Source organism: Leopardus geoffroyi, chromosome C2, assembly GCF_018350155.1.
Source record: "Leopardus geoffroyi isolate Oge1 chromosome C2, O.geoffroyi_Oge1_pat1.0, whole genome shotgun sequence".
In the NCBI taxonomy this organism is placed as follows: Eukaryota; Metazoa; Chordata; class Mammalia; order Carnivora; family Felidae; genus Leopardus; species Leopardus geoffroyi.
This window is the reverse complement of record NC_059333.1, coordinates 66452237-66478857: the sequence shown is the minus strand read 5'-3', so window position 1 is coordinate 66478857 and position 26621 is coordinate 66452237. Positions and strand designations below refer to the sequence as shown.

The following is a 26621-nucleotide window of genomic DNA, read 5'->3' as shown; positions in this document are numbered from 1 at the left end:
TTTTTTAGCTGGTCTTGTGGGACATTCTCTGCCCATTTGAAGGTTAAAGAAGCATCTGATAATCCCTCATGGTGCTGACATTTTCAAAGGGTAATGAGTTTTCATTTCAAAATGTAGGACCTCAGGTGCCCTGTACCCTTCAGTTTGGCCTGCCGCTGCTACCTGCTGTACTCACAGATAACCTCCTAAAGCTTCCTGTAGCCAGAGGACTTTAGAAGTGAGGGTTACTGGAGGTGAGGAGGTCAAGGATCTTGAGCCCACATAAACAATGAAATCACCCAGGAGACAGGAAGAAGACTGAGTCACTGCCAAAGTTAATGTGGCAGTGTTAAATGCGGCCAAGTAGATTTCAGTAGCCATCTGAATCAATGCCAGGTCATGCGGACCACCTTGGGGAATAGTGGGTTAACTGTCAGTTTTAGGGGGAGCCACATGCAGATTGGGATAATGGAAAGGAGCTGCAGATGTGGGGACTGTTCTCCGGCTTGGGGAAGGAACCCACATTCTCTGCACACTGGATTCCTTCTCTAGTATGTAGTATCGGGAACTACCCAGAGTCTACCTAAATTCAGTAGAGCCCAGGGAAAAAGGAATGGAGAGGAGAACTTGTAGCTCTTAGCCTATATCCATACCTCTTTTGCTTTCTACCAAAGCAGGAATAAATCCTACATTCCACTCAGAAGTTCAAAGAATGTGAATCCTGTTTGGTTCAGTGCTTGGGGAACCTTGGGGAGGTGGAGAGTTGGCTTGGGATGGAGCGTCGGGAATGCTTGGGGATGTGCAGGGATGTTGATCCAGATGTGGTTAGCACTGCAGGGGACACTTCCAAAACTAGTTCTCTCGGAGCTCTCCCATAGCTGCCCTGGAGCTGTCTCCCCTCTTAGTGGAGGGTATTGGGATTTAGGTGTGGGGGTGTTTTTTTAACTTTTAATCAACCATTTGCCTTGAACTACATGTGGAAATAATTAGAGCATGGATGCTGAGTAAATGTGAGCCCTGGCAGTCCCAGACATACTTCAGTGACAGGTTCTTGGCAGGAATGAAGAATTGTGAATCTCATGTGAATTTCCTTTAGCCATTCTCTCCCTTTTCTTCTTGCAAGGCAAACACAGATAGAATAAAAATGTCATTTAATGGCATTCAAAGGGAGAAGAGGGTTCCAAGCAGTTAACCAAGAGTGAAATCAGGCCACTCAGTTGGTGTCCCATTACTACTCCTCTGATTTCCTCTGTCATGACCCAGGAGAGAATGAAAAGACATTGCTTACAAAAATTCTTTAATTCCTCCACTCAGACCAACTTTAATTGGTCAACTTTAATTCCTCCACTCAGACCAAACAAAGACCTTGAAACACTCTCAGGAGACTATCCATAACCAGTCTCTAGTTTGGGTGTCTAGGTTAACTTCCTTGAGAGATTAAAGTTTGATACTCTCTCCAGGTTCCTGTATCAGTTCTCGTTACATAGGACCTCACTGCCTCTGTCTGGTCTGGTCTGGTTCAGGTTTCCACAGAGGTTTAAAGGTTGTGTTGTGTTGTGTTTTTTGCTGTCTCATTCCAACATTTGCCAAATCATTTCTCATACAATGGCATTCATCACCTGTTTCATCACCATCCGGCTCTCTAGACGTCCTGATTTTGCTTCCAGTTTTCTGAATGTGCTTGCTTTGCTTTCTTGGCTGCTTTGCCCTCAGAGCCCTCGTAACAGTTGTGCAGGCTGCTCACTGCATGGGGAGGTGAAGGGGGCTGAAGTCCAACCTGCGCTGATTACTGAGCCCTGTAGCCTGGTCTGGGGTCGCATCTGCCCAGAGGGGAAGGCAGCTTCTCTGGCTTGCAGAGAGCCCCCATGTGGGCTGCTAGCAACCTGTTCTTCCTGCTTCTTGGCCACCCTTAGCCCTCCATTTCCACCCTTTCTTCCTGAGCTCATGTGTTCTCTTGGCCCTGTTTCTTACTCCTACATGGATCATGACCAGATGTGCTTCTCTAATCCTTTATTTTCAACCGTCAGTGGGATGTTTTACTGTTGCCTTAGACTTAAAGTCCATAACTGACTCATCATCACTGACCCCTTCCCCGCTCAGCCCCTGCCTGGTCTCCATCTCTGGCAGACACACTAGCAAACTTCCAGACCCTCAAAGCCAATGATCTTGGTTCCCTGGTTTCTCACCTTCCTCTCTCCTATCTGGTCTGTGGCCAGACCTCAGTGTTCTTTAGGACATTCTCCTGAATTCCCTCCTTTCTCTGTATCTATGCCACCACCATACACGAGATTTTCATCATCCCCAGCACTTGCTACCTTGTTTCCTTGTGCCCCCAAATTCTTCCTCACCTACTTCTCCCCATGTACCGCTGCTGAACTGGTCCTAAGACCCTCCTGCTCAAAAACCTACAGTTTTCCTATCCAGATCCTACCACTTTTTAGGGCTCACTTGAGTCCCCCTCTCATCCATGAAGCTCCATCTCCTAGATCCAAACTCCTTTACTCAGGGCTGTGCTGATCTGCATTTCTGAGTTTCATCGCCCTGATGAGGTTAGAAACTCCTGTGAAGGTAGAGGCCATGTCCTGTCCTCCTTCAGGGTTTATTGCATGGAGCTTGCATCACCCTGGTCACAGGCTGTTATCCTTCTTGTGTTTTCACAGGCATTTATCAAATAGGCTTTCTAATAGATTTTAGTTACTTGCCCTGGCCTTTACTGAAGAAGACTGAAGGACTATCCATACCACCTACATTATCCTTTAAAGTGGTCAAGTCTTGGGGCGCCTGGGTGGCTCAGTTGGTTAAGTGTCCAACTGTGATTTCGGCTCAGGTCATGATCTCACAGTTTGTGAATTGGAGCCCCACATCGGCCTCTGTGCTGACAGTGCAGAGTCTGCTTCAGATTCTCTGTCCCCCCCCCAGTCTCTGCCCCTCCCCCGTGCATGTGCACACATGCACACGTGCTCTCTCCGTCTCTCTCCCTCTCAAAAATAACATTAAAAAAACTTTTTTTAAATAAATAAATAAATAGGGGAACCTGGGTGGCTCAGTTGGCTAAGCATCCAACTTTGGCTCAAGTTGTGATCTCACCATTCATGGGTTGGAGCCCCATGTTGTGCTCCGTGCTGACAGCTCAGAGCCTGGAGCCTGCTTCGGATTCTGTGTCTCCCTCTCTCTCTCCCTGCCCCTGCTCATACTTCCATCTCTCAAAAATAAACAAACGTTAAAACTAAAAAAAAATAAAGTGGACAAATCTTAAAGGCAGATGGTTGGAGGATGGAAAATGAATACCATGATCAAACCTATCAGACTAATTCAGGGCAAAAAGTGGTTTGGCTTGAAAGGTCTCACCAAGGAATTCTAAAGACACTGAAGTGTTCGATTGTAGAACTAGGGGCCTTACAAAAAGACAGGATATCTCGGGAGCTCCCAGGGATCACTCAGAACTGTAGACAGATGCTGGGGAGCCTGGTATACCCTGTCCGTCAGAGTGGAGTCCCTGGGTGTGCCTAAGTTGGAGAGACAGCATGGCGCTCCCCTGGGACACTCCAGCGCATCACTGTGGCCCATGCTCTGAATGCATGAGGCCAGAAGTGCCTTCCTGGGGTGCTGGAGGCAGAGGCTCCTCACTGCCATCGGGGATGAATCCTCAGATCTGGTAGACAGACCCATGTGAGATTTTTCTCAGTCCTGTGTGAACGGGCTTAACATATTTCTAACTCATGTTTATTAAATGCTGCTATTCTTCTACTATGACTAGACAAGGCCATTACAGCAGACTTAACTCACCCTTATGTAGAAACCATCACCTTGTTTGCCATGCTGGGGCTGGGCTGCCTCAAGAAAGGTCTATGTATAGGAGTGGGTGGCATTCCAGAGATAGTGAATATGCAGCTGGGAAAGTGACAGGGCTCCCCTAGGAAGATGGCAGTCTAGATCCTTCCCTTTGACAAGACAAACACGTAGAGAGTGTGACAGCATCTGTAAGATAATAAAGACAGTGGTTAAGGTAAACAGCCTTGTCCCATTTGAAATTTGAAAGTAGTAATTTCCAGACACAAAATACATTATCACGTAATGAGAAGAAAATGTCAAGAACATGTTATCCCATAAGCTGTGATAGAAGCTAACCATAGGAATTAATACAAGGGAGAATTAGGTAATTTTTTTTTTAATGTTTATTTTTGAGAGACAGAGAGAGAATGGGGGAGGTTCAGAGAGAGGGGGAGACAGAGGATCTGAAGCAGGCTCTGTGTTGACACCAGTGAGCCCCATGTGGGGCTCAAACTCACCAACTGTGAGACCATGACCTGAGCCGAAATCAGACAACTGACTGAGCCACCCAAGTGCCCCAGAATTAGGTAATTCTTAAATGACAGGTCCATAATAGTTTTTTTTTTTTTTTTTTATCTTAAAGCTAATACTCTTGGGGAGATGCATCCCTTATTTTGATGTCATAAAGACCAGCCACTCCTTCCCCCAGACATCCTGACATCCTGGCCACCGACATTGACACTAACTTGAGCAAATCGCCAGTAAAATTTAATGTAAAAAACATTTACTGTGGATTTTCTCAGGCAGGGCACCGTGGTGAGTGTGTCAGAAGCCAAAATGTGCAGACACTTGGAGTTCAATTGAGATAAGTTATACGTGTATAAAATATTAAAGAGGGCTCCAGTAGACTAAAAGCCCCAAAGCCTTCTTGTTTATGAAGAACATAATAGGGTTGATGGAGAGTCAGATTTACCGTGAGCTAATCAAGCTTTAGTTTCAGACATTACACACAAGGCCCCTTCCCAAGGCCCTGTGCCCAATTTTACAGTCATAATCATGTGTTCTTTTACTCCTGGGGGCTGTCTCAAATTGTTTGAGCTTACCAGGCTCCTCAGAACCTGGATCTGGCCGTGTTGCATTAACCTTGAGTTGAGGGCCTGGTTGTGAGCACAAATACACGAGGCACACCGTTCCTGCAGATGCAGAGGCCTCTGCCATGTGCATCAGAACAGCTGCTAGAAATTGCTACTCCTTTCAGCTCTTTCCTTAGAATATGTGGGATGCAGCAACATGTTCCTTTTCAGAGAAAAAGAATTGGAGAGACTTGAACAGGGTCACGTGGTGCTCCAGCTAGATTTCAAGGTCCTGAAGAGGTTTGGCTTTCTCAAGCTCTCCAGCCTGTACTACTGGGTTCCATTCCAGAACACCGGCTAGGAGCAGCCAACGTCCCACCCTGTGCCCCACCCAGGCCTCCTCCTGCTCTCCCCAGTTCTGTGAATTCCTTTGTCCCAAGCTCCATGGTGCTCAGCGTATCTGAGGGGCCCTGGTGTTCCTGTGAAGTTTCCATGACTAATTCTGGCAAAGCAAGGAGAGCCTTTCTCACGTCAACAAAGCCGCTCTGTCACAAAATAGTGGCAAGTGGAGCCAAAATTCCACCTTGGCATAAGTAGGACTGTTTTTTGTTTTTGTTTTTGTTTTTTTTAAAGAAAGTTGGGAAGGAAGAAAAGGATTGGGGGTACACAGCTGACCCAGTTCACTTTAGTGAAATAATGATGTATTAAGCTGACAGTTTTATGGTTTTGCTTACAAGCTTCCTCCCTTGCCAAAGCACAGTGTTCTTCCAGAAAATGATTTTTACTTTAGAAGACTTTTTTTCTTTAAACATTCAAAGTGTAGTTTATGTTCAGCCTTAATGCTAGTCGGCCCGGAGTCTCAGGCACACCATCACCTCTACTGGTGGTTTTGCAAATAACTTTGCTCTTTGTTTGCAAAGGATCTTTTTAAATTGCAAAACTAATTGATTTTTTTAGACCTTGGATCCATGACAATATCTTTTCTAGCTTTGATTTGTAATGAGGCAAAGTGGTTTGTGGAAAGAGGGCTGGAATTAGGGCCTGGACACCTAGGCCAGGACCCAGCTCTGCAACTGTGAGGTCTTGGACCAGTCACATGTAGCCCTGAGCCTCAGTTTCTTCTTCATCGTTGGATGTTAAGTCTGGCAGTGTCTTAAGAGCTAACCCTTGCCTGCCTATCCTAAAGAGTTTTGAGAATCAAAAATGATAGTAAAAATTACAGATGAATCAAACTTGCTGTGCAAGTATCAAGTATCATTATTACCATGCAATGACTGACAGTTGCTCAGGGAGGAAATTTTTCCCCAGTAAAAGTTAGCAATGTTCCCAAGCCGTCTTTTACCAAGGGGAGTTTGCATTATGAACAAAGTGTGACTGGCGACGCATAATGAAAATAGCACAGCAGCAGGTCAGGAAGATGATGCAGAAAGTCAAAGCTAGAAACCCAATGCTTCTCCATTGGAAGCAAGTATACAGTTGACTTTTATCAACATGTCAGTGTTCACACCCTCAGAACATGTCCCCTGACCCCATTCAGTCAATCACGTTTTCATAAGTACACTCAGACTTAGAGATTCATACACTGTGACCTCACACTCCTAGAGCATATCCATATGACAGTGTGGTTGTCTATACATAGATGAAATTCTAATACAGGCTTGGGACCTCATTCTTAAAAGAACTGCATTGTGCTGTGCAGCCTCTACCTATGCTAGCCCTTGTAGCTGTCCCCTCTGCCCATACCTTATTCCCTTGACTGTTCCCTCCCTGCGAGGGAATATCGAGGCTTCTGATTCAGGCTTCCAGTCCTGTCTGGCTGACAGGCTTCTGTCAGGCTTCCAGTCTGTCTGACAGGCTTCCAGTCTGTCTTCCAGTCCTGACTCAGTCTCTCCCTCATCATGTGGCCTCTGTATGTCACTGAGCTTTTCTGAATCTGTTAGATAGGAGTAAAACTATGGAAACTTGTACTGATGTTGTGAGGACAGAGATATCTGTGAAGAGCCTCACTCAGTTGTAGGTGCTCTAATTAATATTAGCATTGGACCCTAGGTCCTTGTCACCCCCACTGGTTCACTGTCTTTCACTGGCGGGTTCCCTTGCCTCCAGCCTCCATCCAGGCTGCCCTGCACTTTAGTTAAAATTTCTGAGTTGGAAGGGACCAGACACAAATTAATATTCCAAAGCACCACCTTCACCATGTCACCTGCTGCCCTGCCTCTTTTCTGCCTTACTCACCACACCCCTGCCCACCAGACAGCCATTGCTTGCCCTGTTCCATGAGCGTGTTTATGCCATGTGCGTGTTCTCGCAAGATGTTCTCCACTCAGCAGAGGGGTAAGACCATCTACCATGCTCAGGAACTTTCTGGGAGCCCCAGGGTTGCTCCTGACCTCCCATTCCCCGAGAAAGGGCTTGGATAAGGGCTTTCAATGCCACACAGAGGCCACCTCTAGGTAGAAATTTTTCATTGTTTTTTTCTGCATTATAGCACACCTGTGAATGGTAAGAACTGGGGAGGATTGGGAGCTTTGGGTAGGACACTCTTTCCCAAGTCGGCAAAAATTTGGTTTTCTGTACCGCTGCCTGTGCCTGTGGGGTGCTTGCCCCACCCCACTGTCCCACCTCCTGCTCCACATCTCCTGGGCTGGGAGGGTAGAACTGCAGGAGCCAAGGCTGCATCTCTGCATTGCGGCTTTGAGTTCTCCAAGACAAAGAGAGAGATTGCCACCTATTGACAGATGTGCCACCTGCAAAGAGGAATGCTTGTGTGACTGGCGCTGCCCCCTTTCTCTTTGGTCTCAAACGGGAAGGAATCTGGGTTTTTTTCCATTCACTCAGTCCTTGTGCTCTCAGTAGTATCATTTCTGGGTAACAGAGGCTGGGTGGGGACCTGACCACCAAGGTGGTATCGGGCGCTCCATGAGGAAATTGAGAATCAGTGACAATGGCAGCTTTCAGTGTACAGCAGGCAGTTCATCTCCTTTCATGCTCACACACCCCTCGCAGAGATTAGTGTTCCCATTTCACACATGAGGAAACTGAGGTTTAAAGAAAGTACGTTGCCCACGGCCATGGCAAATAAGGAGCAGAGGCGGGATGTGGGAGCTCAAATCCAGCTCTCTAGCTACTCTTAAGCACTTTCTCATATTTGCTAATTATGTAAATCACCTTCCTGTCCTAATCTCTTTAAACCTTTAATTTTCTGGATATGAAAGTAAATCAAATATAAAGGAGCTGCTCTCCCTTTGGTTGGGTAGAATCCTAGCACTATCATTTTCTAGTTATTTAACCTCAAAGGCTTAAGTTCCATCATTGGTAAAATGGGGAGAGTTATGATGTCTGACTTGTGGTATTATCATAGGGCTTACATAAGATAACATAGAATCAAAATCACTTAGAATGCCAGGTATTTATAAATGGGAACTTAATCACCCATTGTCTAGATCCAGGTTGGAATCCTGGCTCCTCTCATTTTTAGCATTAGGACCTTTGGGCAAGTTACTTGACCTTCCTGATCTTCAGTTTCCTCATCTATAAAATGAGGTTAATAATATACATTTCCTTGCAATGTTGTTCGTACAGTAAGATGAAATTAAGTGTGAAACATTTTGCAAATTTTAATTGTACTATTCAAATATTAGATTTTATGTTTTGAATAAGAGTGTTTCTTCAAATGATTTTTGAGAACTATTGACTTGGTTTGAATTCAACCTGGAAGTCAAAGCTCTACTCTTTAATACTCACTAAAAACAACAACATAAGATAAAAGGAACTCTCTACATGCCACGGGCTACTGTGCAGGAAGCTCTCTGCTTGCTTTTCAGTTTATGATGCCCTTCCAAATATACTATTTCATCTTCACGAGGCAGGGCTGGTATTTACCCCTATTTTACAGATGAGGAAACTGAGGTTCAAAGAATTAAAGTGGCTATGGACAGACATATAGCTATGTGGTAAAGGTCTGCTGGTGGAGCTGTATACTGGTGTGTTGTTTGAGTGTAGATGTATGTCTAAGCATGCCTTTTTAGGAATGTATTTGTTGTATCTCTTGGTTCGAGTGTTGTTTCATGAGGGGGAGAGGACAAGGTAGTCTTATCTGAGATTTTGTTACACTGGTCAGCAGCAGCCTTTTCCTCTTCCTTTTTAGAGCTGCTTTCCCTTCCCAGGCACAGTTACGAGGGCCCTGATCAGAGAATATATGCTTGATTTTATCAACATGCCCAGTTTAGGAAACAACAGCTATCCAGTCATCCCAGCCTTTGGGGGATTACTTCCTTTTTTTTTTTTTTTTCCCCTGCCTGCCAGCTTTATTGAATTTTCCTTAGCAACACCCCCAAAAAAGAATGGGTTTAGCAACAGCATATGAACCAATGAAATGTGAGCATGGCAAGAGTTTCTCGACCAATGGGATCCCTGCATGACAGGCAAGATGGCTCAGGAGAGAAAATAATACCCTGGAGTTTGCAAAGCAGCCTCCAGGTGGCAGCAGACTAGCTGTATTGGGTGCAGTCCTCAGCTTTCAGCATCTACTTTGTTTTTTGTTTTCTTTGACCTATTCTTAGATATGAAACATTTACTGACTACAAGAATTTTAGTATTACAAGCTTTGTGTGTGTGAGTTCTCTGCATGACATGGTAGACATGGTCTGAGGGGTGGGATCTGAGGTTCCATCTCTGCCTTTACTGACCCCGCCACAGCTCTTGTCATTTTTGTTGGTTTTGTCACAGCTAGTGCTACCCCAGTGGGTGGGAGCCCGGAGGCCTTTCGTGACTGCCTGCTCAGCAGTCAGATAGAGGCTGGAAGAATCACATTCTCCTTTGTTCAACCACCACTGCTGCTGGCCTGTGTGACAAATGAGGTGGGGCTGCCTTTTAGCCACTAATTAACTTGAGGGAAGGAATGTGTCACTGACAGATTAGTGTCTACATACGCTCTCCTTTTCAGTGGCATAGACTGGGACTGTTCCCTGCCTGTAGGTTCTGCTGAGCAGGAATGACTGACCTTAAGTGGTTTGAGGATAATTCTACTGGCTCTCCAATGGTTTGGCCCTCTTGGTCTTGAAGCCAGAGGCAGACGTGGACAGGGTCTGAACAAGTCCATACTGAATAATAGCAAAGGCATGTTTCTGATGGTTTAGTTATCCTTTTGCCTTTTGAAATGATATTACCTTTAATATCACTCACTACTCAGTGAGATTTTGGTCTTTCAGATATCCATATTTCTCTCCATGTTTCTATTTCTCCCTGGCTTACTCTTCTCATTCTTTAGGAATTAGTCAAGGCAGCCTATCTTCAGAAAGTCTCATTTGGGTCTTGCCCTCCTTTGCTTCTCTGGCTGCTGGTGTTCCTGTTGCTGCACTTCTCTGTTGCTTGCTAAATGTCTCTTGATTTGTGAGTTTCCTCAGAGAGTCATGGAGCTTCTTGAGGACAGAGTCTGTGCCTGTATAGCTATATACTGTAGTGTTGACGTTTAAGGACTGTTCGATGACCATTTTTAAAAGAAAGGAAACACATAAGAAAGAGTCTGTTGCTCTTTAAGAAACAATCTGAGGGACTCAGAGGTAGCTGGGCCTGAGCTGGAGCAGTGCCAGCAAGTCTGGTGCTGGCTGTTGGGGACAGTTTCTAGCAATTTCAGAACTCTTCAGTAACCATGAGCTGCAACTCCAGACCAAGACCTGAGACTGAAAGATAATCGCCACCAGTGGCTTATGCCATGAAGCCCTCATCTCAGTGACCTGGTTTCTGTTATGATTTTGTGTTTTAGGAAGAACTAAGAAGCAAATCCAAGATCTGTGCCAATGTGTTTTGTGGAGCTGGCCGGGAATGTGCAGTCACAGAGAAGGGAGAGCCCACCTGCCTCTGCATTGAGGTAAGTTCTGAGGCCAGGAGCCAGAGGACAATAGCCAAGGCCAATATAGCTACCTTGCTGGAGCTGCTAGTCAGCAGAGCAGTGCCAACCATGTCATCATCTTTATAAAAGCCTACCTTGGGGCGCCTGGGTGGCTCAGTCGGTTGAGCGTCCGACTTTGGCTCAGGTCACGATCTCGCGGTCCATGGGTTCGAGCCCTGCGTCGGGCTCTGGGCTGACAGCTCAGAGCCTAGAGCCTGCTTCGGATTCTGTGTCTCCCTCTCTCTCTGCCCCTCCCCCGTTCATGCTCTGTCTCTCTCTGTCTCAAAAATAAATAAAACGTTAAAAAAAAAAATTGAAAAAAAAAAAAAAAGCCTACCTTGTCTATATGAAAGACAAGGGATTTTCATCCCAGACATTAAAAACAATCTGTAAATGCAGGGATATTTTTTCTTTTTTAAAAAAATGTTTAGTTTTATAAGATTTTTAAGTTACAAATTTAACAATTGCTTTATAGATGTCAAATAATACAGGTATTTGTATAAACATAAAATTAATAATCTTCCCCATAACCTTCAAATCCAATTAGTCTGAGATGACCAGTGTTAGTGGTTTGGTATAAGTTTCTCCACTTTTTTTTTCTGTGCTACTATACACATACAGGGTTGCCCCCTATTTTATACAAAAATGGAGTCATAATAAATATTTTGTAATAGAATCATATTCATGTAATAATTTTCCCATAGATGGACATTTAGGTTGTTTCATGGATCATTTACCACTGCAAAAAATAACATCCTTGTGAAAATATCCTTATGTACTGCTGCCTTTATTTCTAGAAGATTGATTCCCACTAGGGCTTGCCAAGTCAAAGGATATGCAAGTTTTTAGAAAAATACTAGATGAAATGAAGACTTCACAAGGTTGTGGGTTTTTTTTTTTTTTTTTAATGAAGTTTAAAAAGCAGTGTGAGGGGCGCCTGGGTGGCGCAGTCGGTTAAGCGTCCGACTTCAGCCAGGTCACGATCTCGCGGTCCGTGAGTTCGAGCCCCGCGTCAGGCTCTGGGCTGATGGCTCGGAGCCTGGAGCCTGTTTCCGATTCTGTGTCTCCCTCTCTCTCTGCCCTTCCCCCGTTCATGCTCTGTCTCTCTCTGTCCCAAAAATAAATAAATGTTGAAAAAAAAAAAAAAAAAAAAAAAAAAAAAGCAGTGTGAGCTTTCGAGAAATACTTCTTTTGTAACCAGGATTCTGACAAGTTCTCCCTCTTCAGGCAAACATAAATACCCTGGATATGTGTCCTTCCTTCTCCTTTCTACCATGCCAACACAAGCCTAGGAATATATCTGTCTTTCTGCAAATAAATACACCCGCTTTAGTCCCCAGGTGAAGAATCCTGATTCATTGTCCCGGAAAGGAAGTCTCCCCAGCTCAGACACCTGAAAAACAGATCCATTGGGAACCCTCGGTGGACCTCACTAGAGGAGTGCCTGGCCACTGTGTGGTAGCACGAGCCTGTACTTAGAGTTAGGAGACCTAGTATCTAGTCTTGCTTTGACCACATGTATTTCTGTGATTTTGAGCAAATTAGTTGCCACTGGATGCTGTGAAGGCAAGGGACCATGTTTGTCCAGCATGTAGGATACTTAGTAAGAACTCAGTAATAAATACTAGTTAAATGATGTTTGTCTTCCCGGACTTTGGTATTCTCCTCTAAAGTTGGAGAGGTGGGGCTACCTTCCAGCTCCAGTGTTCTGTGTTTCTTCTCACTACATCTACTCTTTCTTGCTTTTGTGCCTTTATTAGGGCTGAGCTGAACTGGCTTCCTCCTTCCCCCCTTTCAAAAACCACACAAAAAAACTAAAGACACTGAACTTGCCTGTGAACATGGCCCTTTAAATAGCCAAAGTAAAACTAGGTTGCCAGGTGAACTTTACTCCATTTCCTTGTCCATAATGATTCTCTGTGGTACTTCACAAAGACCCAGGCATCCCCACCCCAGCCTCATAAGAAGCATTGTGAGATCGGGAGAAAAACAAAATGGCTCTGAAATACTATACAAAGCAAGAAAGCAAAGATCTTTCTAGTTAAACCCCAGAAGAACTGAAGAATTCGTGTGTGTGTGTGTGTGTGTGTGTGTGTGTGTGTGTGTGTGTTTGCCTGCCTTTCGATTTGCACATTCCCCACTCTCAGCTCTGGCTCTTTTGTGTCATAGAATGTTGGCATTTTAAGGGATCTTAGAGCGTCCAGAGACATTGAGTGACTTTCTCCAAAGTGACAGAGAATCCAAATTTCTGACTTCCAATAAAATGCCCTCCGTGCTAACTTGATAGGGTCAGGACGGTCTATTTCTTCACTGAATAGAAGAGATGACCCGACGCCAGGATCAACACGGGGCCATGCAGGGCTACAAAGACCCTAGACCCTAGTAGGGAGGCTCCCCACAGGATGCACGTGTGGATGCATGTGTGTGCTGGTGCCCCGACTGCACAGACCTCCTCCTCGGGTCTGTTTCAGCAATGCAAACCTCACAAGAGGCCTGTGTGCGGCAGCAATGGCAAGACCTACCTCAACCACTGTGAGTTACATCGAGACGCCTGCCTCACTGGATCCAAAATCCAGGTTGATTATGATGGACACTGCAAAGGTAAGAAGTGCCTCCCAACTCCAGCCAGAGGAGCCAGAGGACAGAGCAGTGTGGCCTGGTTGCCCAGAGTCCTCTCCACTTGACCACAGCACCCGATGCCAGCCACCCAGCTACTTGGAGAGGCAGCCTCTTGGCGCTCATGAGCCTACTGGGTTTGCACTGGATAGCCCAGTCCTCTGCCCAGGGTTTCCTGCGTCAGCCTCCTAAGGGGGGTTCTAGTACTTTCTGCAGTAGATAGGGACCATGTCAATAGTCAATAATAATAAGGAAGTGTTTACATGAATTCTATACCTTTTTAAAAAGTAGGTGAATTTCACTTTTTAAATTTGGGCACCTCTCAGCCCTGCTATATATATTTCCTCTATTTTGCACTCAAACCACTGCCATTCAGATAAGATTGGAGGGGGTCTCAACCTCCTTGCTAATTAGATACCAGTTCCTTACCAAACAGCAGCCCTACTCAGCCCCTCTCAGCCTTGAACTGCCCTGGAGAAACAAGCTGTTTCCTATGTGTGGGTCTCCACTCCATTTCCCTCTCTATAATAATTCCATATGAATTCTCAAAGTCCCAGCAACGCAACCCTACCCCGCAAACCTAATAGGAGGAGGTATGAGACTACAGGGCAACTCAGTGGCCTAAAAATGTGAAACAAAGCAGGGAAGAAAAGATCCCCATTCATAGGCCCTGGAAGAAGGAAAGGAGACAGGAACCCAGGACCAAATGATGAAAATGTTGCAAGTGGCCCCTGTAGTGTGGGATGATTTTAAACCTAGCAAAACACAGACATGTTCTTTTGTCTTCATTCTGCATTATGCATTTTCTCCTTTTGTCTTGCAGAGAAGAAATCTGTAAGTCCATCTGCCAGCCCAGGTGAGTGTCTATTTTTCCTACAGTGTGCATTTTAGGGAGGAAATTCTTTTCATGAAGGAATTTTGTGTTTCACATTCCCTGCTGAAGCCCATAAGATCTGTGTGTTAGAACTTGTGAGCCAGAACTGGTCATTCCTCAACACAGCTCAGAAAAGCTGCAAAACTGCATTTTTTTGTGCTTGACATTTGAAGCAGCTGGTTAGGTTGGAATGTTGGCTGTGTTGTCCATTTTTGCTAAGTAGTGATTGCATTAAAAGGACAGGAAAGCCACTGAGTCTTTCAATGATCTGTAAGACATGCTGCTGTCATAGGACTAACAGAATCAGAAGGCACAACTTGTTTGAAAGGGGATCATTGGAAATGCAAGTAGGACTTTTTCTATGATTTTCTATGAATAAAAGTTAAAATTTCATTGTTACAGTTACAGAAGATTTAGCATATACTTTTCTTCAGATCTTTGCAATAATCTTGTGAGGTAGACCTTATTGTGATGACCTCATAGGTGAGGAAATTGATGCTCAGAGAGGTTAAGTGAATTTCCTGAATTACACAGCTTAGAAGTGGCAGAGTGGGGAAAATTGCCCAGATTTACATTCCTCTGGCTCAGGGCCCTTTTCACATCCCAACATGTGTTGTCTTCCAGAAATTTCCTTTTGTCAAGGCTTTCCTTTCTCTTTTACCTCATCTACCCAACTCTCAGTCCCACCTGTTATTGCCATGTGTCTTAGAACAGCTGTCCAGAGCAGGGTTTCAGCATGGCCCTTTCTTGACCTTGTGTTCTGTAGTTTAGAACAAAGGATAATGCAGACAGTGTAAAATTTTAAGTGGGAGAAAGATTTGATAGACCCAGTTGGTAAAAGGAAAAAGCTATAGAGAGAGAATTTAAAATCTTGTGGCATAAAAAATTGCCGTGTGCTCCTTCGTTCACTTGTTATTTCAGCTCATCTTTGAGCCAAGAGAGCTATTTATTGATTGATCGATTTTTTTCCCCCTCAGCTTCCTTAGTTAATGAAAATAGTCCTTTATTTTTCCACTCTGCGTTTTTCTCACCTAAGCAACATAGTTTCTCTGTTTCAATATTCTCAATTCTTATAAATTTTTTAGAAACATAAGCTTGGATCCTTGCTTAGATACTTTCTAATTGTGTACCCTGGGTTGACTCCTGTAAAATGTGTGTGATAATCTCGTGTCCCTGGAGTACTGTAAAAATTCAATGAGATGCCACATGCAGAGCCCCAGGCACTGAACCTCCCTTGCAGTGGATGCTGGGTGACATTGGGGTCTCACTGCTCAGCTGACCTCACTCCCTTTTCCTGCAGTCGTTTGCTATCAGTCCAACCGGGATGAGCTCCGGCGTCGCATCATCCAGTGGCTGGAAGCAGAGATCATTCCAGATGGCTGGTTCTCTAAAGGCAGCAACTACAGTGAAATCCTAGACAAGTACTTTAAGGTAATCCAGAATTGGGGTCAAAGACTCTTCAGCTCCAGGGGCACCTGGGTGGCTCAGTCGGTTAAGCATCTGACTCTTGATTTCAGCTCAGGTCATGACCTTGTGGTTTTATGAGTTTGAGCCTCATATTGGCTCTGCGCTGACAGAGTAGAGCCTGCTTGAGATTCTCCCTCTCTCTCTGCCCCTCCCCTGCTCGCACTCTCTCTGCCTCAAAAATAAATAATAAAATAAATAAAATTAAAATTAAATAAAATTAAATAAAATAAAAAGACTCTTCAGCCCCAAAGAGATACTTCCTCTCCCATCACCAGATCACATCTCCCCATTGTTCCATGAAGCTGTGACAGTTGCTTTCTGGCCTGCTTGATCAGTGGGATTCCAGCAGTAGAGCCCTTGGGATCTAATGTACGTGTATGTGGCCAGGTTCTATCCCCCTACCCTGTATGTATCCCCCTACCCTTTACCTTATAGAGCTGGCTGTTGATACAGTATACCTTTTGATCTCACCTATACCTAAGCTACTTCAGCCTCTTTCCCACCTGGTCTGACATTTCTCTAAATCATTAACTTGACTGTCCCTGGCCTGTAGAGTGCTTCATCATCTAGGAAGAGTCAATGGACTGGCATTTCATGGTTCCAGGATTCTTCATTAACCTAGATATTGCTTGTCCCATTATTTAGTTTAAGAGATAGGTTGTTCCAATTGGAGATAGGAGAGATTCTGCTTTGAAAAAGATTGGAAATAGTATTTAGCAATGAGTGGAGTTCCCATGGCATGGATATTTCTCAGAGAGCTTGAGATAGCTGTTGGAAGAAGCAGTGAAGGGTGCTCTTCCAGCTGATTGACAAGAACACAGATACACACATACATACATCACACCCAGAGATAAAAATACCACAAGCAGAAGCATGCGCGCGCGCGCACACACACACACACACATCCCACATACAGAGATGCACACCCCAGACAGAGACACAGCTACTCACAGACACACATTCAGATACCCACATTCCCACATAAGCAAAAAGCTCCCTTTACTTACAGACACACATCTCTGGGTGGATGCCCTCAGATGCTCATCTGCAGATGTACCTGTTCCCAGGTGCCTCCAGGGCCTGCCATCTCAAGCCCTGACCTGCCTGCATTCAGGGGCAACCCCAGGCACATGAAGGATTTCTTGGAAGCTCTGTGTCAACACCAGCCTAGTCTGTGGATTCCTCTTTCTCACTAACATTAATGGACCCTACAGATAGAGAAATACTGAATGTTTGGTCATTTCAGACTTTGCTTGTGCTCCTGTCTTTAGAGAGCTCTCTCTCCTGTGGCAGAAGGTATGTCTCTCTGGGTTCCAAGTGTTTGAAGAAACAAGCTCCCTTGGCTCTTGTTCATGTGGACAAGAAAGCACAGCCCTTCTCAGTCTGTCCTCTATGTCAACCCCCAACATTACAGGGCCCTTGGGGCAAGGGTGGTTCCTCATCTACACAGAAAAGCGTTATAGTACAGAGCCAGGAATGTCACACAGGAGCAGAAAGAAACTTGAAGAAATTGATTTTTCAGAAGCTGAGTGAGCAGCACCTGCCAGCTCATTGTATACAGTGACTTTGCCATGGCCATGAAGGCCCAGGAGGCCACTGGTTCCAAGGGGCCCCTTGGGACCTTGTAATCATTCTTAGTGGCCTCTTGGTGGCACCCTGCCTCAGGCATCAGTGACACCTGCTGTTAATTTGATTCTCAAGTTCTTGGGCCCCACACCCACCTTGACACCTGTCCACCTGTCCTGGCAGTAACTTCTCTAACAGGCCCCTATGTGAGACCCCTTGAGAAAGTGGCTTTCCTCTAGGGCATTCTCACTCCCGACCAGTAAAGCTTCATCATGACTGACACAACGCTCGCTTCTCCCAGACACTCTGGGAGTGTCTTCTAAGAAAACAGGGATTTTACTATCTATTTTTTGATGATTATCGGAGTCCTCTGTGGTGCAGTCTTCAAAGAGAGATTCCTTCCCTCTAGGCAAACAGCTGTCTCTTGGTGAGAGATCTGATATTTCACAGAAACGGTTTCTGAACCAGTGAACTGCCCTCTAACCCAGCTGGCATTCCTTACGTCAAAATTAGTTGAAAAGAAATCTAATCAGAATTTGGATAAGATGAAAACCAGACTTCACTTCACCTAGTAATTCATTAATGATTTCTTAAGTGAAAGTGTAGCAGAATGAAGAGGGCAGGCAGGTGGAGAGAGCCTTTCATGGCCATGTCATACACACACCCCCTCTCGGTGGTGGACTCCTGGTGGCCAGAGTCAGAATTGGAGCCAGACTTCTTATCTCCTTGACTCTGGTATCATGTTCCCCATGTCACCACAGATGCTGTGTGTGAGTGAGTGTCTGGCCTAGCTCATCCTCTGAACAGTCTCCAAACTTGTAGTAAGCCCCAAGCATGGGTTTCGTATCACACATCTTCCCGCCTTTCTACAACCCTACAGTTACATAGAAGAAAAGGGTGCTACACCACATACAGAGCTGGGAATTGCAGGCATACAGAGGTACTATGCCTTTTGTAAGTGGTTAGCTGAATAGAGGCTGAGTGAATTAGGTTGGTTCATGGTCCAAGATCAAAACCCCCTAAGTATGCCCCCCCCCTCCCCAGGCAGTCCAGGCTGTTTCTGGGGTGGGTACCAGACCTCTTTTCCTATGGATTCCACATACAGGGCTGGCCTGGGGAGGCCTGGCTGGGCCCTTGTGAGATGAGCGTGCACACAGGCTGGCCCTCCCCTTGGCTTCAGGCCTGGATCGTGGCCTGAGTGAACTGTGTGCACTCAGCACTGCCTTTTGGGAGCTGGCTGGGCTGTACCCACCACATTCCTGGTGCCCCCAGGCACTGCCTGGCACTGGGTCTGCAGCCATGGCTGCATGGCTCCTCTTCAGACTCTCACTCTCAACAAGCTGTGATGGTGTTGGGGTGTGTGAGGGCTGCTCCTGTCTGTCCAGCACTTGCAACGTTTGTATTCAATTAAGTCCTGTACTGCTAAGAATGACTCCTGCCCAACCTTATTTCATTTCTCTCTATTAATTAATCAAGACTTCACAAGGTGAAGGGCAGTTTCCTCAGGGGGAACATCTGAGACCTGTTCCTAGAAAATTTGTCAAGAATGATAAAAAGGTACTAAGCAAGTGCTGACATAGTTGTTTTGTACATGCCTGTCATTATGTATATCATGGAAAGATTTACAACCTTATAGCAGAGTACATGTGACACATGACAGGCATGGAAGGAGAGTCCCTTCTACCGGGAAGCCTGGACAGACTTTTCTTCAGAATCCGTTATATCATCTGGTGAGCCACCTTCAACGTAACATGGGAATGCTGATAATTTCCCAGGGCAGCAGTCTGAGGCAGCCTATGGAAAGAATTTTTTCTAAAAACATTTTTCCTCCATTGGAACTATCTAGGAGGGCAGCAACATCCAACTTAGAATTTGATGGAAACTTGAAATCGACACCTTCTTCCAGCAGCTAGGGCCTGGGCATTTTGAATGGTCCCAAATGGCTATGATCTAGGTTTAGCACCTTGCCAAGAGGGGATAATGCCTGAGCTCAGTATACCCTCACCTTGTGCTCGTGGGATGTCAGGTAGGTCATGAGGACAGCCTGTGCTCGGTAAGCAGAGGACCCCTACACATGTCTGCGGTGGGGCCCAGAGCAGAGGAGTGGAGGGCTTTGTACCACCTCTGCCTGCAGGTTATCAATTCGGGGCCTTTGCTTGCGACTTCTCACTGCTGTGCTTGGTTAGGGGCACCAGTGTGAATGTGAAGCATGACAGCAAGCCAGGGAAATAAGCAGCAAGAAGTGGTCATGTGACTCCCAGAGTGAGCTCTGAGGGTTGCCTGCATTGTTGTTCCCAAGTAGCTTGTTAGAAATATATATCCAGGGGCACCTGGGTGGCTCAGTCAGTTAAGCATCCGATTCTTTTTTTTTTTTTTTTTTTTTTAATTTTTTTTTTTTCAACGTTTATTTATTTTTGGGACAGAGAGAGACAGAGCATGAACGGGGGAGGGGCAGAGAGAGAGGGGGAGACACAGAATCGGAAACAGGCTCCAGGCTCTGAGCCATCAGCCCAGAGCCTGACGCGGGGCTCGAACTCACGGACCGCGAGATCGTGACCTGGCTGAAGTCGGACGCTTAACCGACTGCGCCACCCAGGCGCCCCAAGCATCCGATTCTTGATTTCGTCTCAGGTCATGATCTCATGGTTCATGAGATCAAGCCCCAAGTTGGGCTCTGTGTTGACAGCATAGAGCCTGCTTGGGATTCTCTCCCTGCCTCTCTGCCCCTTCCCCGCTCATGTGTACATGTGCGCACATTCTATCCCTGTCTCTCAAAATAAATAAATAAGCTTAAAAAAAAGAAAAAAGAAATAGACATCCTGGGCTCTGCCACAGAATCTGATTCATAATGTTCATCAAGGTTTGAGAACAGGGTATGGTGGCTGGCTTGAACCCAGATGTTAAAGAGGAGAATGTCTGCAGGACGGTGTCAGGGATGAGGCTGCAGGGGGCTCTCCAGCACCCCAGGTGCGTGGGTAACACAGGTCTGTGTTCCCACTGCCCTTCTGAGCAGGGTGTGGGTTTGAAAGGCCCCCAGTGGCCTCTGCCCACACACTTTCAGTCTCTCATCTTGGGGTGCTGGTACCTTCTCTGGGGGCCCCAAGTCTTCAAGCCTTTGTTGCAGTAGGTGTGAGGCCAAGGCAGGGTTGGAATGGGTCAAGAGCCAAAGATGGGTCAAGCTGAGAGGGAGACAGATCTACAAAGTGTTCCTGAAAGTGCTCTTTATCTCTTTTCCAGAACGTTGATAATGGTGACTCTCGCTTGGACTCCAGTGAGTTACTGAAATTTGTGGAGCAGAATGAAACTGCCATCAACATCACTACCTATGCCGACCAAGAGAACAACAAGCTGCTTAGGTGAGTGCAGTTGAGGGGTCAGGGAGGGGCCCATGAGGGGAAGGCTGTATAGGATAGGGGATTTGAACCCCTTCCTACCTGCAGAGGGGCCACCAGTGCCAGTGAGAAGTAAAAAGCAAAACAGGAATTCTGTCCTGGTCTATTTTGTGAACGTTATGAACTAATATATTGAGCACCACTGGTATCTGATCAAATAGTTGTTGTTTTGCCAGAACTTACAAGGAATAGAAGAATGTAATTTTAAAGTAAATTATCAAGGTCACATCAGAGCAAATGTGTTTCTGAGTGTCATGATAATGTTTTAATGGTTAATTTTTGGAAGGAATTATATCACTGTATTATTCAACTATAAGTCTAAAATAGCTTTAGTTCTGACTTTTAAGATAATTGGTGCTATTTCATATAGAGAACCCTAACTGTCACAAATGTAAGCATGTCCCTGTCCTTTTCTGATATTATTCCAGAGCAAATATTAATAAAAATTAACCCCTAAGAAACTTCTGCTGTGGCTCCAGTACATCAGCAAGAATTAAAAATAGGAATAGCACCTCTTTTGTTCAGAAGAAATATAAAGCATGAAGCCCAGATTCTAGAATGATTCTCCCTTAGTAATATGCCATGGCCTTAGAATATAGTCTCTGAAAATCCTTCATATTTTGATAACTTGAAATTAGATAATATTTTATTTTAAAGATCAATGTTTGATCTTCATAACATTCCAGTTAAGGAGGGCTCCCTGTCCTCATTTCACAGGTGAGAAAACAGGCTCAGAAAAGTTGAAGAACTAGCTCAAGGCCATTTGGGTAATAAGTGATTGAACCAAGGCTCACATCCAAGCCAAGGGGAGAGTGAGGGAACTAGGATTCCATAAAACTTTTCTAAACATTTCTCTTTCTAGATAGTGATAGTGATAATGCCTGCTTGAACTCCATAGTCTTTCAGATCCCATATTCCATTCCTATCATCTGTTTGTCTCCCTTCTCTTTTGATTTTCCTAGTTTGGTTGACTCGACCAGTACCATGGGGAAAGGGAATTGCTCACAGAAGGTGCACAGGTAGTGAAAACATATGCCAATCAAAGTGAGCACAACCATTCAGGAAACTTTAGTCTTCTTGGAAGAACATTTGAACAATGTAAATGATCTGACATCAAGTATAACCAAGTAAAGTCTGGATGCTCACAGGAGTCAGGTTGGATGATAGTTGTGGGAAGGCGTATAGAAAGTTCCTCAGTTAGCAGTTGTCTCCTTGGCCTCCTCTGGAGGCCCCACATGTATGTGATCCCAATGCTTAGGTCCTTTCTGCGGGAGTGAAATCAGGGTCTTACTGACACATTTCTCCTGTGTTTTGTTTCAGAGGACTCTGTGTTGATGCTCTCATTGAACTGTCTGACGAAAATGCTGACTGGAAACTCAGCTTCCAAGAGTTCCTCAAGTGCCTCAACCCGACCTTCAATCCTCCAGAGAGGAGTATGCTTAACCTAAGAAATATGTGGAGTTGAAGGGAATGAGGGCATTTGGCAGGGGACTGGGGGAGGGGCAAGGGAACTTTCCAGAGCTTGCTAAGAAAATTCCCTTTCACAATTCCAGACTGGGCCCCGGCCCATCAACTCTGTGCTGAGGTTAGGATCCAACAGTCTTTGGATCAGTGGCATCATTTACTCAGATATGGTGCCTCTGAAGGTTAAGCAGAAGCAGGTCTTGTCTGGGAAAAGGGTAAGGTGCACAGACGATGGCCAAGATGTCCTGTTCCACTCTCACCCTAAACTATTGCCCCTTATTTCTGGTCCCAACAGAGTGTGCCCTGGAGGATGAGACATATGCAGATGGAGCAGAGACCGAGGTGGACTGTAACCGTTGTGTCTGTGCCTGTGGAAACTGGGTCTGCACAGCCATGACCTGTGATGGTGAGCTGTGCCCCAGGCAGAAAGAAGGGATGGCAGGGAGAGGGCTTCCTTTGTGAACTCACCATGAGAGAAGTCAGGGTGGGGATGATGGAGAAGAGGGCAGTGGCCAGGAGCAAGGAAACTGGGGAGCAAGTGACAGACTCCAACCTGTAACGTTGGAGCACCCAGTCGGCAGCACTGGGCAAAGCACTTAGGCCAGACGCATTACATTTGCAAATCACTCCAGAGGCTTGGCATAAGAGAGGTTTAAGATGCAGGGCAAGATCAAATGTTGATGTGAGATTGGAATCATCATAATAATAATGAAAGCAAATACTTAGTGAGAACTATGTGCCAGGCACTCCACTAAGCACTCTACATATTAACCCACTTGATCCTTATGACAGCTTGGGAAATCTTATATGTAAAAGACTTAGGTGGTTTGAAAACAAAATGACTCCTGCTTGCCACCTATATCCAGCAGAGAAAGGAAAAATGTTCATAGACCCTCTTTGAATTAACAGAATTGGATAACACCTAAAAAAAGAAAGTTGAGACATGGTTAGGGTGGATTAGAGAGATAGAGGTGTCAGAGAGTTTGGGGGACCAGTGCAGAAACCAAATGGCCCCAAGTCTGGGGGCCATCTGAGCCAAAGATCAAAAGAAACTCTTGAATCAAAGCCAGGTTATAGGGAAAAAACAGGTGTAATTCGGAGTAGAGGAAAGACAGAAAAGGGTGAGATCAGGTCTAGAATAGAGAGTCACATTGGGTTTGAGAAGAAAAGTCAGTAGGAACCAAGCCCCAATCTGGAACCACCAGATGGGGTGAACTTAAAATTATACCTTAAAGAAACTGAGACAAGAAAGAACGGGATGGTCTTAGGATCATGTTCAGGAAGGTCGGGTAAGATGGAAACTGGGAGACAGAGGTCAAGGACCCAGAAGATGTTTTTCTTTTAAATTTTTTTTTTTTTCAACGTTTATTTATTTTTGGGACAGAGAGAGACAGAGCATGAACGGGGGAGGGGCAGAGAGAGAGGGAGACACAGAATCGGAAGCAGGCTCCAGGCTCTGAGCCATCAGCCCAGAGCCTGACACGGGGCTTGAACTCACGGACCGAGAGATCGTGACCTGGCTGAAGTCGGACGCTTAACCGACTGCGCCACCCAGGCGCCCCCAGAAGATGTTTTTCTAGATAAGAAGCTTAGGCAGCAGCAACAGTACAAATGGAACTCAATTGTACCAGGGGATCCCTAGTCTTTTACTGCCCAGGACCAAGTCTCTTCTCAAAGTGGGAAGGCAGGAAGCCAACACAATTCCAGAGACAAATGGAAGAGTAGGAAGAGGCTGTTTAGAGACAGAAATCCTAGAAATTTCTGGAAGTCAAAACTAAGGGTATCCAGACCAAGCACACAGCAGCTACTGAAGCCAAGAGAGAACATTTCAAAATACTACCCCAGCCTGCCTCCATCAGGAAGCATCTTACATTCATCTTCCCCAAACCCCCTGCAGTAGCTCCCCACATCTAACTGCTCCTGGCCTGGCTTTGTAAAGGTAGCCATCCATTTCTAAGACAGGCAATTGTTAAACATCTGCCTTATGGAATAAGCCTGATCACCTGGATAATAAGCCCCATCATATGCATCAGACAAAACCCAAATGATCACCTCCATGGGACAATGCCCACTTCCACAGCCACACTGGACAGCTCGTCCTCCCTCTCTGGATGGCCAGGTTTAGAGCCCTGTGGGTATAAAGAGCACCACAGATGGTGGTGCCCCAAGGTGAGCATGTCTTGCTGTGTGGGCCACAGAGCTGAGAGGACATTGTAGAGGCAGCACTCCAGAGTCAGTACCTGAACGTTAGTCTGGTCTTAGATCAGAAATCTCAATGGGGCAAAGAAAAAGTGACATCAAGATATAAATCCAGGTAGAGCCACAGCTGAGGGAAACTGCTGTGATTAATGCCAAACTCAAGAAGGCATGGCGGAGCAGTGTTTCCTGACAGCTATACTTGGTAAATGTACAGAGTCTATCCCAAACCTACTGAATCAAACCCACAAAAGAGCAGCTTGGGAACCTCCACTTTTAAGATATATTCTATGGTTTTTTTTTAATCAAGTTTGGGAAACACTGCTAGATATAGTGGCTATCAACCCTGCCTGCACATTGCAGTCACCTAGAAACTTTACAAAATCCTGGTGCCCAACAACAATTAAATCAAAGTCTAAAAGTGGAATTTAAACACATGTATTTTGAAAAGTTCTCCATGTGAATGGTTGAGAATCCCTAGCCCAGAGGAACGTCCTGAGTCAAGACCCAGATATTCCCCATAGATTTTATGGCAGGGCCAGTGCCTGGCATGGATATACGTGCTGGAGCAGTCGGAGACTAGGAACAGAGGCCGGGGTGGGGGGGTGGAAGAGATTGCTTGGTTCACAGTGTGTTACTTTGGAGGTGTCAGTTGAACTGGGACACTTGATATTCAGAGATATGCAGGCGGTTCCCCTCTCCTTCCATAGATTAAATGGGAGATGAAATTGAGAGCCTAAAAGGGAGATATTGGTAGGATCCCTAACTGGCTTCTATCAGTGAGCACTGCCCTGAGCTTTGGTTCTTCTTCCAGGAAAGAATCAGAAGGGGGCCCAGGCCCAGACAGAGGAGGAGATGACCAGATATGTCCAGGAGCTCCAGAAGCACCAGGTGAGTTGCAGACTCCATGCTGGCTCAGGTATTGCTGCTGCCACTAAGCCCTTCTGCCATTCAGATATCGCCTAATGCTCCAGATGTCCAAGGAGCCACTCTGTTCCATACAATAGGTCCTGAATGATAAACCTATGCTATCAAACCATGATACAGACAGTTCCCTAATGGAGTCCTGTGTGGTCCAGCAGGTCCCTACAGATGTAGGTTACAACTTGGTAAATTGCTTTATAAGCAAGAATTAGCCAGGTGGTGATTTGCAAATATGTTGGAAGTGGTTTGCAAATGAGCCTGGTCTATGGAAGTGTTACTGCTTCCTGTCACGACCAGTGCCCGGACCTGAAGACTGTGAGCTCCTTGAGGGCAACAAGCAGGAAATAAGTGAACGTGGGCCACGATAAAAGATATTTCAGTTAAATGCCAAGCTGGTTAGAAAACAGCCTGGGATTTTCAAAACCGAGAGAACTTAGAGTTTCCTGGAGACTTGAGAAGATAATAAGAATTCTATTCAGGTTCTGTGTCATCAAATTGAAGATCTTCTTGGGGAAAAGGCTCTTGGCAGAATAGCGATTCACTGACATAGATGGTAAAGGCCTGGAGAGAAAACATGGATGTGCTCGACTCTTGGGCCTGTCTTGCCCCTGATTTACCATGTAGTTAACAAAGGACATTGTGCCTCAGATCACCTGTCTGTACACTGGGTCTGTTATACAAGCCTTCTCTCTGACTTAAGTTTTGAGAGAATCTAACAGTCACAAGAGCTGCTAAACTATTGAGATGAAATATTTGATTTCAAAATAATTATTAATATTAATAATGCTCAAAAATAAAATTGCTCATATTTATTGATGGTTTTTATATGCATTTTGTCATTATTGTCACTCATAATATAGAAACCTCATGTCAGTTTTGTTTTGTTTTTTAATTTATTTATTTTGAGAGAGAGACAGAGAGCGTGAGTAGAGGAGGGGCAGAGACACAGAATCCAGAGCAGGCTCCAGGCTCTGAGCTGTCAGCACAGAGCCCAATGTGGGGCTCGAACCCACAAGCCACGAGATCATGACCTGAGTCGAAGTCGGATGCTTAACTGACTGAGCCACCCAGGCACCCCCCTCATGTCAGTTTTTTAAGCAGAAGCTCCCAGCCTTTTGTTTTTCCATATTTCATCAGTCTTGAGTCTCCAGATGAGTGCAACCACATAAAAGAAGAAAAAAAAAATTTAATAGGAATTCCTTTCCTCTGGGGTGGGGAAATGATCAGAGTAGACAGTGAGGAGTGCATTATAATAGCTAACGTTTTTACATGTCTGTTTTATGTGAGTTCCCTCAGAAAGAAGACGCTAAGGCAAGGACTTGAGTACAAATAGTTTATTTGGGAAGCAATCCTAGGAGACACTAGACAGGGAGCTGGGAAGCCAGCCCAGGAAGGGAAGGAAGCAATAA

At 45.3% G+C, this 26621-nt stretch overlaps 1 protein-coding gene across 3 annotated transcripts in view; it reads left to right on the top strand.

Moving 5' to 3' along the window:
- Positions 1 to 26621, top strand: part of FSTL1 (follistatin like 1) — a 77924-nt gene that overhangs the window by 24080 nt on the left and 27223 nt on the right. For all 3 annotated transcript variants that reach the window (XR_006718346.1, XM_045502169.1, XM_045502170.1), the window contains exons 3-10: positions 10588 to 10692; positions 13185 to 13314; positions 14153 to 14185; positions 15504 to 15634; positions 20474 to 20592; positions 21949 to 22061; positions 22388 to 22498; positions 25103 to 25179. Coding sequence is in view for 2 of the 3 variants with exons in the window: in XM_045502169.1 (XP_045358125.1) it covers positions 10588 to 10692; positions 13185 to 13314; positions 14153 to 14185; positions 15504 to 15634; positions 20474 to 20592; positions 21949 to 22061; positions 22388 to 22498; positions 25103 to 25179 (819 nt within the window). In the remaining variant the exon portion in view is untranslated. The remainder of the gene's footprint in view (positions 1 to 10587; positions 10693 to 13184; positions 13315 to 14152; positions 14186 to 15503; positions 15635 to 20473; positions 20593 to 21948; positions 22062 to 22387; positions 22499 to 25102; positions 25180 to 26621) is intronic.